The sequence below is a fragment of the Cetorhinus maximus genome, chromosome 34, assembly GCF_964194155.1.
Source record: "Cetorhinus maximus chromosome 34, sCetMax3.hap1.1, whole genome shotgun sequence".
NCBI classification, from domain to species: Eukaryota; Metazoa; Chordata; class Chondrichthyes; order Lamniformes; family Cetorhinidae; genus Cetorhinus; species Cetorhinus maximus.
The window spans coordinates 813,083-831,046 of NC_135912.1; the positions used below are offsets into that span (position 1 = coordinate 813,083).

The 17,964-nt window shown below is 52.0% G+C and overlaps 1 protein-coding gene across 1 annotated transcript in view; it reads left to right on the top strand.

Moving 5' to 3' along the window:
• Positions 1–207: 207 nt before the first annotated feature.
• Positions 208–17,964, top strand: part of acadvl (acyl-CoA dehydrogenase very long chain) — a 66,555-nt gene continuing 48,798 nt past the window's right edge. The window contains exons 1-2 of the mRNA XM_078533751.1: positions 208–350; positions 16,893–16,962. Of these exons, the coding sequence (XP_078389877.1) occupies positions 280–350; positions 16,893–16,962 (141 nt within the window). The 5' untranslated portion in view covers positions 208–279. The remainder of the gene's footprint in view (positions 351–16,892; positions 16,963–17,964) is intronic.

The following is a 17,964-nucleotide window of genomic DNA, read 5'->3' on the forward strand; positions in this document are numbered from 1 at the left end:
CTCCATCAGCTCCAGGACTACAAGGCCCAGCATTCCAGGGCGCTGCGTGATGACGCAGAGGCTTTGATGCGACTGCGTTTGCTGGTGACGTAATTCCTGGTGCGGGTGAGCAGTGACGCAATCGCCGCTGTTCGTGCGCGATGACGATCGCCGGTGTGCGTGCGCGGAGGGGTTCGCCGTTGTGCGTGCGTGATGACGAGTTCGCCGATGTGCGGGCGCAGTGACGCATTCCAAGTCGTGCGTGCGCGGTGACGCGAACGGACTGAGCTCTAAGTGAAGATGTTGGGAGTCCGGGCGGCGGTGGCAGTGGGGCTGTGCGGGCGGGTCCGAGCCCGCGCTGTGCGGAGATGGTAAGAGGCCGACAGTAACAACGCACCACACCCGGGGAGTAGGAGAAATCTCCGCCTGGGGGAGGGAGGCGCTGTCAGGGTGATTGGGACATCGGGACATGTCGGAGCTGAGGGCGCCGGGGAGAGGGCGGGGGCGTGACCCGCCGGGGAGGGAGGGGAGGGGGGGAGGGGGGGGAAGGGGGGAAGGGGGGGAGGGGGAGGGGGGGAAGGGAGGGGGGGGGGAGGGGGGGGAAGGGGAGGGGGGGGAAGGGGGGGGAAGGGAGGGGGGGGAAGGGGGGGGGGGCGTGACCCGCCGGGGGGGGGGGGGCGTGACCCGCCGGGGGGGGGGGAAGGGGGGAAGGGGGGGGGGGCGTGACCCGCCGGGGGGGGGGGGGGCGTGACCCGCCGGGGGGGGGGGGGGGGGGGGGGGCGTGACCCGCCGGGGGGGGGGGGGGGGGGGGGCGTGACCCGCCGGGGGGGGGGGGGGCGTGACCCGCCGGGGGGGGGGGGGGGGGGGCGTGACCCGCCGGGGGGGGGGGGGGGGGGCGTGACCCGCCGGGGGGGGGGGGGGGGGGGCGTGACCCGCCGGGGGGGGGGGGGGGGGGGCGTGACCCGCCGGGGGGGGGGGGGGGGGGGCGTGACCCGCCGGGGGGGGGGGGGGGGGCGTGACCCGCCGGGGGGGGGGGGGGGGGGGGGCGTGACCCGCCGGGGGGGGGGGGGGGGGGGGGGCGTGACCCGCCGGGGGGGGGGGGGGGGGGGGGGCGTGACCCGCCGGGGGGGGGGGGGGGGGGGGGGCGTGACCCGCCGGGGGGGGGGGGGGGGGGGGGGGGCGTGACCCGCCGGGGGGGGGGGGGGGGGGGGGGCGTGACCCGCCGGGGGGGGGGGGGGGGGGGGGGGCGTGACCCGCCGGGGGGGGGGGGGGGGGGGGCGTGACCCGCCGGGGGGGGGGGGGGGGGGGGGGGCGTGACCCGCCGGGGGGGGGGGGGGGGGGGGGGGCGTGACCCGCCGGGGGGGGGGGGGGGGGGGGGGCGTGACCCGCCGGGGGGAGGGGGGGCGTGACCCGCCGGGGGGAGGTGGGGCGTGTCCGAGAGGGAGGTGGGGCGTGTCCGAGAGGGAGGTGGGGCGTGTCCGAGAGGGAGGTGGGGCGTGTCCGAGAGGGAGGTGGGGCGTGTCCGAGAGGGAGGTGGGGCGTGTCCGCCGCACCCCTTTCCCTCCCCGGCCGGAGCCGCTCGCTGTGCCTCTTGCCCACCCAGTGCTACTGCTCCGTTATCCGGCAGAGATCACTAACTAGCCTCAGGTTTGGCTGTTTTTGACGTGCTTAACAACAAGTGTTTAATTCAGTTGAAAACTTCTCATTCACAAACGTACAATCCGGGTAAACCGGCTTCGTGTGTATATTTACTGAATAATCCCCCATCACTCAGTAATGAGGAAAGTTACACAACAATCAAAAAGCACTCAGTCCATTTCCCCTCTCACATTTCACTAACATTTAAGAGAGCTGCAGTAAACAGACTGTATGAAAATCAGTGTGCCCATTAACAGAACCTCTCTTAAAAAACCAGAAATCTAATGTAATTCAAATGACTGGTAGCTAAAGTACTGGCTAAGATAATGACACAGTGACAAACCCATCCCCACCAGTACTGTACCCCAGTGTTATACAGTGACAGACCCCTCCCCACCAGTACTGTACCCCAGTGTTATACAGGGACAGACCCGTCCCCACCAGTATTGTACCCCAGTGTTATACAGTGACAGACCCCTCCCCACCAGTACTGTACCCCAGTGTTATACAGGGACAGACCCGTCCCCACCAGTACTGTACCCCAGTGTTATACAGTGACAGACCCCTCCCCACCAGTACTGTACCCCAGTGTTATACAGGGACAGACCCGTCCCCACCAGTACTGTACCCCAGTGTTATACAGTGACAAACCCATCCCCACCAGTACTGTACCCCAGTGTTATACAGTGACAGACCCCTCCCCACCAGTACTGTACCCCAGTGTTATACAGGGACAGACCCGTCCCCACCAGTATTGTACCCCAGTGTTATACAGTGACAGACCCATCTCCACCAGTACTGTACCCCAGTGTTATACAGTGACAGACCTGTCCCCACCAGTACTGTACCCCAGTGTTATACAGCGACAGACCTGTCCCCACCAGTACTGTACCCCAGTGTTATACAGTGACAGACCCGTCCCCACCAGTACTGTACCCCAGTGTTATACAGTGACAGACCTGTCCTCACCAGTACTGTACCCCAGTGTTATACAGTGACAGACCTGTCCTCACCAGTACTGTACCCCAGTGTTATACAGTGACAGACCTGTCCTCACCAGTACTGTACCCCAGTGTTATACAGTGACAGACCCGTCCCCACCAGTACTGTATCCCAGTGTTATACAGTGACAGACCCGTCCCCACCAGTACTGTACCCCAGTGTTACACAGTGACAGGTCTGTCCCCACCAGTACTGTACCCCAGTGTTATACAGTGACAGACCTGTCCTCACCAGTACTGTACCCCAGTGTTATACAGTGACAGACCCGTCCCCACCAGTACTGTACCCCAGTGTTATACAGTGACAGACCCGTCCCCACCAGTACTGTACCCCAGTGTTATACAGTGACAAACCCATCCCCACCAGTACTGTACCCCAGTGTTATACAGTGACAAACCCATCCCCACCAGTACTGTACCCCAGTGTTATACAGTGACAGACCCATCCCCACCAGTACTGTACCCCAGTGTTATACAGTGACAGACCCATCCCCACCAGTACTGTACCCCAGTGTTATACAGTGACAGACCCGTCCCCACCAGTACTGTACCCCAGTGTTATACAGTGACAGACCCGTCCCCACCAGTACTGTACCCCAGTGTTATACAGTGACAGACCCGTCCCCACCAGTACTGTACCCCAGTGTTATACAGTGACAGACCCGTCCTCACCAGTACTGTACCCCAGTGTTATACAGTGACAGTCCCGTCCCCACCAGTACTGTACCCCAGTGTTATACAGTGACAGACCGGTCCCCACCAGTACTGTACCCCAGTGTTATACAGTGACAAACCCATCCCCACCAGTACTGTACCCCAGTGTTATACAGTGACAAACCCATCCCCACCAGTACTGTACCCCAGTGTTATACAGTGACAGACCCATCCCCACCAGTACTGTACCCCAGTGTTATACAGTGACAGACCCATCCCCACCAGTACTGTACCCCAGTGTTATACAGTGACAGACCCGTCCCCACCAGTACTGTACCCCAGTGTTATACAGTGACAGACCCGTCCCCACCAGTACTGTACCCCAGTGTTATACAGTGACAGACCCGTCCCCACCAGTACTGTACCCCAGTGTTATACAGTGACAGACCCGTCCTCACCAGTACTGTACCCCAGTGTTATACAGTGACAGACCCGTCCCCACCAGTACTGTACCCCAGTGTTATACAGTGACAGACCCGTCCCCACCAGTACTGTACCCCAGTGTTATACAGTGACAAACCCATCCCCACCAGTACTGTACCCCAGTGTTATACAGTGACAGACCCGTCCTCACCAGTACTGTACCCCAGTGTTATACAGTGACAGACCTGTCCCCACCAGTACTGTACCCCAGTGTTATACAGTGACAGACCCGTCCTCACCAGTACTGTACCCCAGTGTTATACAGTGACAGACCTGTCCCCACCAGTACTGTACCCCAGTGTGATACAGTGACAGACCTGTCCCCACCAGTACTGTACCCCAGTGTTATACAGTGACAAACCCATCCCCACCAGTACTGTACCCCAGTGTTATACAGTGACAGACCCATCCCCACCAGTACTGTACCCCAGTGTTATACAGTGACAGACCCATCCCCACCAGTACTGTACCCCAGTGTTATACAGTGACAGACCTGTCCCCACCAGTACTGTACCCCAGTGTTATACAGTGACAGACCCATCCCCACCAGTACTATACCCCAGTGTTATACAGTGACAGACCTGTCCCCACCAGTACTATACCCCAGTGTTATACAGTGACAGACCTGTCCCCACCAGTACTGTACCCCAGTGTTATACAGTGACAGACCTGTCCCCACCAGTACTGTACCCCAGTGTTATATAGTGACAGACCTGTCCCCACCAGTACTGTACCCCAGTGTTATACAGTGACAGACCGTTCCCCACCAGTACTGTACCCCAGTGTTATACAGTGACAGACCCGTCCCCACCAGTACTGTACCCCAGTGTTATACAGTGACAGACCCGTACCCACCAGTACTGTACCCCAATGTTATACAGTGACAGACCCATCCCCACCAGTACTGTACCCCAGTGTTATACAGTGACAGACCCGTCCTCACCAGTACTGTACCCCAGTGTTATACAGTGACAGACCAGTCCCCACCAGTACTGTATCCCAGTGTTATACAGTGACAGACCCGTCCCCACCAGTACTGTACCCCAGTGTTATACAGTGACAGACCCGTCCCCACCAGTACTGTACCCCAGTGTTATACAGTGACAGACCCGTCCCCACCAGTACTGTATCCCAGTGTTATACAGTGACAGACCTGTCCCCACCAGTACTGTACCCCAGTGTTATACAGTGACAGACCCGTCCCCACCAGTACTGTACCCCAGTGTTATACAGTGACAGACCCGTCCCCACCAGTACTGTACCCCAGTGTTATACAGTGACAGACCCGTCCCCACCAGTACTGTACCCCAGTGTTATACAGTGACAGACCCATCCCCACCAATACTGTACCCCAGTGTTATACAGTGACAGACCCGTCCCCACCAGTACTGTACCCCAGTGTTATACAGTGACAGACCCATCCCCACCAATACTGTACCCCAGTGTTATACAGTGACAGACCCATCCCCACCAGTACTGTACCCCAGTGTTATACAGTGACAAACCCGTCCCCACCAGTACTGTACCCCAGTGTTATACAGTGACAGACCCGTCTCCACCAGTACTGTATCCCAGTGTTATACAGTGACAGACCCGTCCCCACCAGTACTGTACCCCTGCGTTATACAGTGACAAACCCATCCCCACCAGTACTGTACCTCAGTGTTATACAGTGACAAACCCATCCCCACCAGTACTGTACCTCAGTGTTGTACAGTGACAGACCTGTCCCCACTAGGACTGTACCCCAGTGTTATACAGTGACAGACCCATCCCCACCACTACTGTACCCCAGTGTTATACAGTGACAGACCCGTCCCCACCAGTACCGTATCCCAGTGTTATACAGTGACAGACCCATCCCCACCAGCACTGTACCCCAGTGTTATACAGTGACAGACCCATCCCCACCAGTACTGTATCCCCGTGTTATACAGTGACAAACCCATCCCCACCAGCACTGTACCCCAGTGTTATACAGTGACAGACCCATCCCCACCAGTACTGTACCCCAGTGTTATACAGTGACAGACCCATCCCCACCAGTACTGTATCCCAGTGTTATACAGTTACAGACCCATCCCCACCAGCACTGTACCCCAGTGTTATACAGTGACAGACCCATCCCCACCAGCACTGTATCCCAGTGTTATACAGTGACAAACCCATCCCCACCAGTACTGTACCCCAGTGTTATACAGTGACAGACCCATCCCCACCAGTACTGTATCCCAGTGTTATACAGTGACAAACCCATCCCCACCAGTACTGTACCCCAGTGTTATACAGTGACAGACCGATCCCCACCAGTACTGTACCCCAGTGTTATACAGTGACAGACCCGTCCCCACCAGTACTGTAACCCAGTGTTATACAGTGACAGACCCATCCCCACCAGTACTGTACCCCAGTGTTATACAGTGACAGACCCATCCCCACCAGTACTGTACCCCAGTGTTATACAGTGACAGGTCTGTCCCCACCAGTACTGTACCCCAGTGTTATACAGTGACAGGTCTGTCCCCACCATATTGTACCCCAGTGTTATACAGTGACAGACCCATCCCCACCAGTACTGTACCCCAGTGTTATACAGTGACAGACCCGTCCCCACCAGTATTGTACCCCAGTGTTATACAGTGACAGGTCTGTCCCCACCAGTATTGTATCACAGTGTTATACAGTGACAGACCCGTCCCCACCAGTACTGTACCCCAGTGTTATACAGTGACAGACCTGTCCCCACCAGTACTGTACCCCAGTGTTATACAGTGACAGACCTGTCCCCACCAGTACTGTATCCCAGTGTTATACAGTGACAGACCCGTCCCCACCAGTACTGTACCCCAGTGTTACACAGTGACAGACCCGTCCCCACCAGTACTGTACCCCAGTGTTACACAGTGACAGACCCATCCCCACCAGTACTGTATCCCAGTGTTATACAGTGACAGACCCGTCCGCACCAGTACTGTACCCCAGTGTTACACAGTGACAGACCCATCCCCACCAGTACTGTATCCCCGTGTTATACAGTGACAAACCCATCCCCACCAGCACTGTACCCCAGTGTTATACAGTGACAGATCCATCCCCACCAGTAGTGTATCCCAGTGTTATACAGTGACAAACTCATCCCCACCAGCACTGTACCTCAGTGTTATACAGTGACAGACCCATCCCCACCAGTACTGTATCCCAGTGTTATACAGTGACAGACCCATCCCCACCAGTACTGTACCCCAGTGTTATACAGTGACAGACCCATCCCCACCAGTACTGTATCCCAGTGTTATACAGTGACAGACTCATCCCCACCAGCACTGTACCCCAGTATTACACAGTGACAGACCCATCCCCACCAGTACTGTATCCCAGTGTTATACCGTGACAAACCCATCCCCACCAGTACTGTACCCCAGTGTTATAAAGTGACAAACCCATCCCCACCAGCACTGTACCCCAGTGTTATACAGTGACAGACCCATCCCCACCAGTACTGTATCCCAGTGTTATACAGTGACAGACCCATCCCCACCAGCACTGTACCCCAGTGTTATACAGTGACAGACCCATCCCCACCAGTACTGTATCCCAGTGTTATACAGTGACAAACCCATCCCCACCAGTACTGTACCCCAGTGTTATACAGTGACAGACCCATCCCCACCAATACTGTATCCCAGTGTTATACAGTGACAAACCCATCCCCACCAGTACTGTACCCCAGTGTTATACAGTGACAGATCCATCCCCACCAGTACTGTACCCCAGTGTTATACAGTGACAAACCCATCCCCACCAGTACTATACCCCAGTGTTATACAGTGACAAACCCATCCCCACCAGGACTGTACCCCAGTGTTATACAGTGACAGACCTGTCCCCACCAGTACTATACCCCAGTGTTATACAGTGACAAACCCATCCCCACCAGTACTGTAGCCCAGTGTTATACAGTGACAGACCTGTCCCCACCAGTACTATACCCCAGTGTTATACAGTGACAAACCCATCCCCACCAGTACTGTACCCCAGTGTTATACAGTGACAAACCCATCCCCACCAGTACTGTACTCCAGTGTTATACAGTGACAAACTCATCCCCACCAGTACTGTACCCCAGTGTTATACAGTGACAGACCCATCCCCACCAGTACTGTACCCCAGTGTTATACAGTGACAGACCCATCCCCACCAGTACTGTACCCCAGTGTTATACAGTGACAAACCCATCCCCACCAGTACTGTACCCCAGTGTTATACAGTGACAGACCCGTCCCACCAGTACTGTACCCCAGTGTTCTACAGTGACAGACCCGTCCCCACCAGTACTGTACCCCAGTGTTATACAGTGACAGACCCATCCCCACCAGTACTGTACCCCAGTGTTATACAGTGACAGACCCATCCCCACCAGTACTGTACCCCAGTGTTATACAGTGACAGGTCTGTCCCCACCAGTACTGTACCCCAGTGTTATACAGTGACAGGTCTGTCCCCACCAGTATTGTACCCCAGTGTTATACAGTGACAGACCCGTCCCCACCAGTACTGTATCCCAGTGTTACACAGTGACAGACCCATCCCCACCAGCACTGTACCCCAGTGTTATACAGTGACAGACCCATCCCCACCAGTACTGTATCCCCGTGTTATACAGTGACAAACCCATCCCCACCAGCACTGTACCCCAGTGTTATACAGTGACAGACCCATCCCCACCAGTACTGTATCCCAGTGTTATACAGTGACAAACCCATCCCCACCAGCACTGTACCCCAGTGTTATACAGTGACAGACCCATCCCCGCCAGTACTGTATCCCTGTGTTATACAGTGACAGACCCATCCCCACCAGTGCTGTACCCCAGTGTTATACAGTGACAGACCCATCCCCGCCAGTACTGTATCCCTGTGTTATACAGTGACAGACCCATCCCCACCAGCACTGTACCCCAGTGTTATACAGTGACAGACCCATCCCCGCCAGTACTGTATCCCTGTGTTATACAGTGACAGACCCATCCCCACCAGTACTGTACCCCAGTGTTATACAGTGACAGACCCATCCCCACCAGTACTGTATCCCAGTGTTATACAGTGACAGACCCATCCCCACCAGCACTGTACCCCAGTGTTATACAGTGACAGACCCATCCCCACCAGTACTGTACCCCAGTGTTATACAGTGACAGACCCATCCCCACCAGTACTGTACCCCAGTGTTATACAGTGACAAACCCATCCCCACCAGTACTGTACCCGTGTTATACAGTGACAGACCCGTCCCCACCAGTACTGTATCCCAGTGTTATACAGTGACAGACCCGCCCCCACCAGTACTGTACCCCAGTGTTATACAGTGACAAACCCATCCCCACCAGTACTGTACCTCAGTGTTATACAGTGACAAACCCATCCCCACCAGTACTGTACCTCAGTGTTGTACAGTGACAGACCTGTCCCCACCAGTACTGTACCCCAGTGTTATACAGTGACAGACCCGTCCCCACCAGTACTGTACCCCAGTGTTATACAGTGACAGACCCGTCCCCACCAGTACTGTATCCCAGTGTTATACAGTGACAGACCCGTCCCCACCAGCACTGTACCCCAGTGTTATACTGTGACAGTTCCATCCCCACCAGTACTGTATCCCCGTGTTATACAGTGACAAACCCATCCCCACCAGCACTGTACCCCAGTGTTATACAGTGACAGACCCATCCCCACCAGTACTGTATCCCAGTGTTATACAGTGACAAACTCATCCCCACCAGCACTGTACCTCAGTGTTATACAGTGACAGACCCATCCCCACCAGTACTGTATCCCAGTGTTATACAGTGACAGACCCATCCCCACCAGTACTGTACCCCAGTGTTATACAGTGACAGACCCATCCCCACCAGTACTGTATCCCAGTGTTATACAGTGACAGACTCATCCCCACCAGCACTGTACCCCAGTATTATACAGTGACAGACCCATCCCCACCAGTACTGTATCCCAGTGTTATACAGTGACAAACCCATCCCCACCAGTACTGTACCCCAGTGTTATAAAGTGACAAACCCATCCCCACCAGTACTGTATCCCAGTGTTATACAGTGACAGACTCATCCCCACCAGCACTGTACCCCAGTGTTATACAGTGACAGACCCATCCCCACCAGTACTGTATCCCAGTGTTATACAGTGACAAACCCATCCCCACCAGTACTGTACCCCAGTGTTATACAGTGACAGACCCATCCCCACCAGTACTGTATCCCAGTGTTATACCGTGACAAACCCATCCCCACCAGTACTGTACCCCAGTGTTATACAGTGACAGATCCATCCCCACCAGTACTGTACCCCAGTGTTATACAGTGACAAGCCCATCCCCACCAGTACTATACCCCAGTGTTATACAGTGACAAACCCATCCCCACCAGGACTGTACCCCACTGTTATACAGTGACAGACCTGTCCCCACCAGTACTATACCCCAGTGTTATACAGTGACAAACCCATCCCCACCAGTACTGTACCCCAGTGTTATACAGTGACAGACCTGTCCCCACCAGTACTATACCCCAGTGTTATACAGTGACAAACCCATCCCCACCAGTACTGTACCCCAGTGTTATACAGTGACAAACCCATCCCCACCAGTACTGTACTCCAGTGTTATACAGTGACAAACCCATCCCCACCAGTACTGTACCCCAGTGTTATACAGTGACAAACCCATCCCCACCAGTACTGTACCCCAGTGTTATACAGTGACAGACCTGTCCCCACCAGTACTGTACCCCAGTGTTATACAGTGACAAACCCATCCCCACCAGTAGTGTACCCCAGTGTTATACAGTGACAAACCCATCCCCACCGGTACTGTACCCCAGTGTTATACAGTGACAGACCCATCCCCACCAGTACTGTACCCCAGTGTTATACAGTGACAGACCCATCCCCACCAGTACTGTACCCCAGTGTTATACAGTGACAAACCCATCCCCACCAGTACTGTACCCCAGTGTTATACAGTGACAAACCCGTCCCCACCAGTACTGTACCCCAGTGTTATACAGTGACAGACCTGTCCCCCACCAGCACTGTACCCCAGTGTTATACAGTGACAGACCCGTCCCCACCAGTACTGTACCCCAGTGTTATAAAGTGACAAACCCATCCCCACCAGTACTGTATCCCAGTGTTATACAGTGACAGACCCATCCCCACCAGCACTGTACCCCAGTGTTATACAGTGACAGACCCATCCCCACCAGTACTGTATCCCAGTGTTATACAGTGACAAACCCATCCCCACCAGTACTGTACCCCAGTGTTATACAGTGACAGACCCATCCCCACCAGTACTGTATCCCAGTGTTATACCGTGACAAACCCATCCCCACCAGTACTGTACCCCAGTGTTATACAGTGACAGATCCATCCCCACCAGTACTGTACCCCAGTGTTATACAGTGACAAGCCCATCCCCACCAGTACTATACCCCAGTGTTATACAGTGACAAACCCATCCCCACCAGGACTGTACCCCACTGTTATACAGTGACAGACCTGTCCCCACCAGTACTATACCCCAGTGTTATACAGTGACAAACCCATCCCCACCAGTACTGTACCCCAGTGTTATACAGTGACAGACCTGTCCCCACCAGTACTATACCCCAGTGTTATACAGTGACAAACCCATCCCCACCAGTACTGTACCCCAGTGTTATACAGTGACAAACCCATCCCCACCAGTACTGTACTCCAGTGTTATACAGTGACAAACCCATCCCCACCAGTACTGTACCCCAGTGTTATACAGTGACAAACCCATCCCCACCAGTACTGTACCCCAGTGTTATACAGTGACAGACCTGTCCCCACCAGTACTGTACCCCAGTGTTATACAGTGACAAACCCATCCCCACCAGTAGTGTACCCCAGTGTTATACAGTGACAAACCCATCCCCACCGGTACTGTACCCCAGTGTTATACAGTGACAGACCCATCCCCACCAGTACTGTACCCCAGTGTTATACAGTGACAGACCCATCCCCACCAGTACTGTACCCCAGTGTTATACAGTGACAAACCCATCCCCACCAGTACTGTACCCCAGTGTTATACAGTGACAGACTCATCCCCACCAGTACTGTACCCCAGTGTTATACAGTGACAAACCCGTCCCCACCAGTACTGTACCCCAGTGTTATACAGTGACAGACCTGTCCCCCACCAGCACTGTACCCCAGTGTTATACAGTGACAGACCCGTCCCCACCAGTACTGTACCCCAGTGTTATACAGTGACAAACCCATCCCCACCAGCACTGTACCCCAGTGTTATACAGTAACAGACCCGTCCCCACCAGTACTGTACCCCAGTGTTATACAGTGACAGGGAGGTCATGCCTGTTAGAATTCTTTGAGGAGGTAATGAGTAGGTTAGACAAAGGAGAGCCAATGGATGTTATCTACTTGGACTTCCAGAATGCCTTTGACAAGGTGCCGCACAGGAGGCTGCTCAGTAAGATAAGAGCCCATGGTGTTAGAGGTAAGGTACTAGCATGGATAGAAGATTGGCTGTCTGGCAGGAGGCAGAGAGTGGGGATAAGGGGGTCCTTCTCAGGATGGCGGCCAGTCATTAGTGGAGTTCCGCAGGGGTCAGTGTTGGGACCACAACTTTTCACTTTCTACATTAACGATCTAGATGAAAGAACTGAGGGCATGCTGGCTAAGTTTGCAGACGATACAAAGATAGGTGGCGGGACAGGTAGTATTGAGGAGGCGGGGAGGCTGCAGAAGGATTTGGACAGGTTAGAAGAATGGGCAAAGAAGTGGCAGATGGAATACAACATGGGCAAATGTGAGGTCATGCACTTTGGTAGGAAGAATAGAGGCATAGACTATTTTCTAAATAGGGAGAGAATTCAGAAATCTGGAGTGCAAAGGGACTTGGGAGTCCTAGTCCAGGATTCTCTTAAGGTTTATTTGCAGGTTGAGTCGGTAGTTAGGAAGGCAAATGCAATGTTGGCATTTATTTCGAGAGGACTAGAATATAAAAGCAGGGATGTTCTGCTGAGGCTTTATAAGGCTCTGGTCAGACCACATTTAGAATATTGTGAGCAATTTTGGGCCCCGTATCTCAGGAAGGATGTTCTGGCCCTGGAGAGGGTCCAGAGGAGGTTCACGAGAACGATCCCAGGAATGAAAGGCTTAACATATGAGGAACGTTTGAGGACTCTGGGTCTATACTCGATGGAGTTTAGAAGGATGAGGGGGGATCTGGTTGAAACTTACAGAATACTGAAAGGCCTGGATAGAGTGGACGTGGGGAAGATGTTTCCATTAGTAGGAGAGACTAGGACCTGAGGGCATAGCCTCAGTGTAAAGAGAAGACCTTTTAGAACAGAGATGAGGAGAAACTTCTTTAGCCAGAGAGTGGTGAATCTATGGAATTCATTGCCACAGAAGGCTGTGGAGGCCAGATCATTGAGTGTATTTAAGACCAAGATAGATAGGTTATTGATTGGTATGGGGATCAAAGGTTGAGAAACTTATCAGCCATGATTGAATGATGGAGCAGACTCAATGGGCCGAATGGCCTAATTTCTGCTCCTATGTCTTATCGTCTTACCTGTCCCCACCAGTACTGTACCCCAGTGTTATACAGTGACAGACCTGTCCCCACCAGTACTGTACCCCAGTGTTATGCAGTGACAGACCTGTCCTCACCAGTAATGCACCCACTATTGTAAACTCAGTGTACTCTCTCTTACACAATGTACAATTGTACTGTCAAGCGTTCATGCTGTTTGTTTTGACACAAATCATTCCAGGTGCTCTGGACAGTGATGGAATGTGGTGAACATTGAACTTGCTATGTTGACAAGCAATTACATATCACTAAGTCCAGTTGCTGTTACTTGTCATTTGTATGGTTTGGACAAAGTCTGCTCCAATCTGAGTAAGCTCACCCAATGGCTCGATGAGTCAGTAAACATTAAAGAGTCAAGCACGTTGGGGTGGGACTAGGGTGGTTAAGGACAGCCAGTTTACCCTAAAAGGACATGGAAACCAGTTTGGGTTTTGATGCTCACTTCTTTATTGATCCAGGCTTTTTTTATCTTTAGATTTTTAAGTCTGCATTCAGATTCTCAAACTGTCCGTGGAGGGATTTGAGCTCGTGGTCTGAGGACTATTAATCCGGTCCACTAGACCACTAGAATAACCTAACTGGTATGGCAGAGATCAGCCAGTTGGGAAACTCAGTTACACGGTGGTTACAGCCTATAGTTAATATTTTAAAAACATTTTAAAGCACTATTCTATAGTGCCTTTCACATCCTTGAGATGTCCTCAACTGTTTTATAACCAGTGTAGTACTTTCGGAGTGTGATCGGAGTTGGGTGGGAGAGGGGAGTCAATTTGCACGCACCCATGGTGACACAGCCGGCAGTCTGACCATGAACAGAGTGTTTTTGAGTTAGAGGAATTTTCCACCAGCTGGAGGATGGGTTACCTGAGGGACACTGATTTAAGAATTTTTTTTTAAAAACCGGTGCAGGTGTGAGGAATTTTTTTTACACAGTGAGTTGTTGTGATCTGGAAGGCGCTGCCTGAGCTATGGGGAAAGAGCGGGGGGAGCGGGACTAATTAGGTCGATCTTTCAAAGGGTTCGAATGGCTTTGCCCAGTGCTATATCATTCTGTGATTGGGTGTGGACTGGGTGACCTTTGTTCAATGATTTATAATCAAGAGCCCTTTACCCAAATGACTCAATTTTGTAATCTCTGACGTGTAGCAGGACAATTGGGTTTAAACCGGATGGAGATTCGAAACTATTTTTGTCAAATCATTCCCGGGCTTGTTCTGTGTCCCCTGCGGTGTTGGAATTTGCAGATCAGTTGCCTGTAGGATATAAGGAGCAGGAGGGGAGGCCTTTCAGCCCCTTGGGCCTCTAGCACCATTCAGTTCAGTTAGATCACTGATCTGAACCTAAGCTTCATTCTCCCATGCTCCATATCCCTTGATACCCAAACCCAACAAAACATCGATCGATCAAACGATCTTAGTCTACAAAGGTCCAATTGACCCCCGGTGTCCACAGCTTTTTGGGGGGAGAGAGTTCCAGATTGTCATTCCCCTTTGAAGTGCTTCCTGACATCACCCCTGAATGGCCTGACTTGAATTTGAAGGTTCTGTCCCCTTGTTCTGGACTCTCCCCACCGAGGAAATATTTCTATCTACCCTATTAACTTCTCTGAACAATCCTTTCCACGAAACCACAGCTAAGATACTTACTGAATTACCGTCATTTCTTGCGATTTTATTTGGTCGTGGAGAGGTGAGTTGAAATGCATTCTGAAATGAGTAGCAAATTCTTAATTAACACGTCAACATTTCCTCTTTTGAAACAAAACTTTTCTGTGAAACATCAGTTGCCTGGTGAAATCTTTGATTAAAGTTTCCCCTGATCCTCCCATCCCCCAACTGTTGGCGATAATATAGGGCAGAGTTTATTGCTGTTAATTTGTTACTATAATATTTCATTCAGTTTCTCCTGACCACCTTGATCCAACTCAAGTTTCCCGATTCACCCTTAGTGTAAGTTTGGTGTCACCAGTTTAAATCATTAATGTGGTTACTGGGGTCGGGGTGGAGGGAACAGTCCAACTTATTCCCCATAAAGAATCTGATTTTTCAAGAAATAAAAAAATGGGTATTTTAATCTGACTCAAATCATATCTTCAAGTTAGAGACAGGTAGTAAGCTTCCTAACAACCTCAGATGATGAGTGGAACGTAATGGTTCCAAAGAGACTGGTAGCATGCTTCCTGACATCATCCCTGAACCAGCTGGGAATTCTGCGGTGAGTAACTCACCTCCTGACTCCCCAAAGCCTATCCACCAAGGCACAAGTCAGGAGTGTGATGGAATACTCCCCACTTGCCTGGATGAGTGCAGCTCCAACAACACTCAAGAAGCTTGACACCATCCAGAACAAAGCAGCCCCGCTTGATTGGCACCCCTTCCACAAACATTCACTCCCCCACCACCAACGCACAGTGGCAGCAGTGTGTGTACCATCTACAAGATGCACTGCAGGAATTCACCAAGGTCCTCCCACAGCACCTTCCAAACCTGCAATTTCTACCATCCAGAAGAACAAAGGACACCACCACCTGCAAGTTCCCCTCCAAGCCAGACACCATCCTGACTTGCAAATATATCACCGTTCCTCCACTGTCGCTGGGTCAAAATCCTGGAACTCCCTCCCTAACAGCACTGTGGGTGTACCTACACCACATGGACTGCAGCCGTTCAAGAAGGCAGCTCACCACCACCTTCTCAAGGGGCAATTAGGGATGGGCAACAAATGCTGGCTGAACCAACAGAGCCCACATCCCGTGAAAGAATAAAAAAAATTAAGGTTATGTCCCTTTGATCGAGACTCCCCCTCACCAGAGGAGACAATTTCCCTCAATCTACCGTTTAATCACCTCAATTAGATCATCCCTTAATCAGTCCCCTGTACGCCAGAGGAATATAAACCACCCAACCAGTCCTCATCCTTCCTGATGCTGCAGTACCCTGAAGTGAACTCTGTTACTCCAGGTGGCCAGATGGCCAAGGCTCTGTAGAACTGAGGCATTGCTTCCTCCCCTTTGTATTCCAGTCTTCCCCACCCCACTCCCTCTGCCCCCAAGACAAAGGCCAAGGTTCTATTAGTCTGTAAGATTGTATTTCAGGGAGTAGTGGGCAATATTTTAATCAATGCCCTGCCATGGTTTGCTAGGTGAAGTCCGTAATCACTGTGATTAGTACTGGCTTAGCAGCTTTCTGTCTGCTATTACAATAGAGGTATTAACCAGTTGTTTTTAATGTGCTAACACCCCTGTGCACATTTTGTGCATCAAGAATTTAGCTGGTTTATATTGCCAGCATTCGAGCTGTGCATCTGCTGTTACCTCAGTAAAGTATAATGCAATCCTTTTCAACTATGTTCAAATACCCAGCTGTGCAATGATGCCATTCCTTTTGAGTTGAAAGTTGGGGGAGTCGCCAGTGTTGGGATCTCCAGCGTAACTCGATGCCTGCTTTAAATATTCTGTCTTGTGTCTTTCAGCACTTGGCACTCTGCAGCTTGCTGCCTTCTGATGCACGATGTACATCCCTATGCCACTCAGGCGACACAGGTAAGAGGGGTACCTGTCAGTAATTTAAAGGGAGATACCTATTTGGCCCCAGTGCAGATGTAGTGGGCAGAGGAGGAGTCTGGGTGAAAACATGTGTCTGAATTACCTGAGGCTTTTAAACAAAATGAATGTATTTCGCTACTGATTTTTTTTTTTAAAACACAAACATTGATATACTGAGACACATACCACCATGGCAGCTGGTAAACTTCAATTCAGTTTTTTAAAAATACGGAATTGAAGGCTGGTCTCAGTAATGGTGACCATGAAACCATTGTCAATTGTCGTAAAAACCCATCTGGTTCACTAATGCCCTTTAGGGGAGGAAATCTGCTGTCCTTACCCAGTCTGCCCTACATGTGACTCCAGACCCACAGCAATGTGGTTGACTCTTAACTGCCCCCTGATATGGCCTAGCAAGACACTCAGGTCAAGGGCAATTAGGGATGGGCAACAAATGCTGGTCTTGTCAGAGAAAGGGATGGGGAGAGTCAACAAAAACGGGCATTTATATATTGCTTTTAACACAGTGAAATGCCCCAAGGCACTTGACAGGGGAGTAATCAGATAATTTGATACCAAGTTACATTAGGAGATATTGGGACAGGCAACCAAAAGCTTGGGGGGGGGGGTCAAAGAGGTCGGTTTTAAGGAGCGTATTACAGGAGCGGTGAGGTTTAAGGGAAGGGAATTGCAGAGCTTAGGGCCCAGAGCGCCAATGATGGAGCTATTAAAATTGAGGGGTGTGTGTGAGATGCCAAAATTGGAGGAGTGGGCAGATCTCAGAGGGTTGTAGGGACAGTTTATGACTAGATAATTACTCTGTGGTACCGTGGGAAATTTTACTTGTTAAAGGTGCTATATAAATGCAAGCTGTTGTTATATCTGTAGGCAGGAGAAATTTTTCAGCCTTTTAAAATGGGCGTTTTAAATACATGCTCTGCATGGGCGAGTGGGAACGACCCTGAGAATCTGAGTGAGCAATGTGTCCTGGTTCATGGG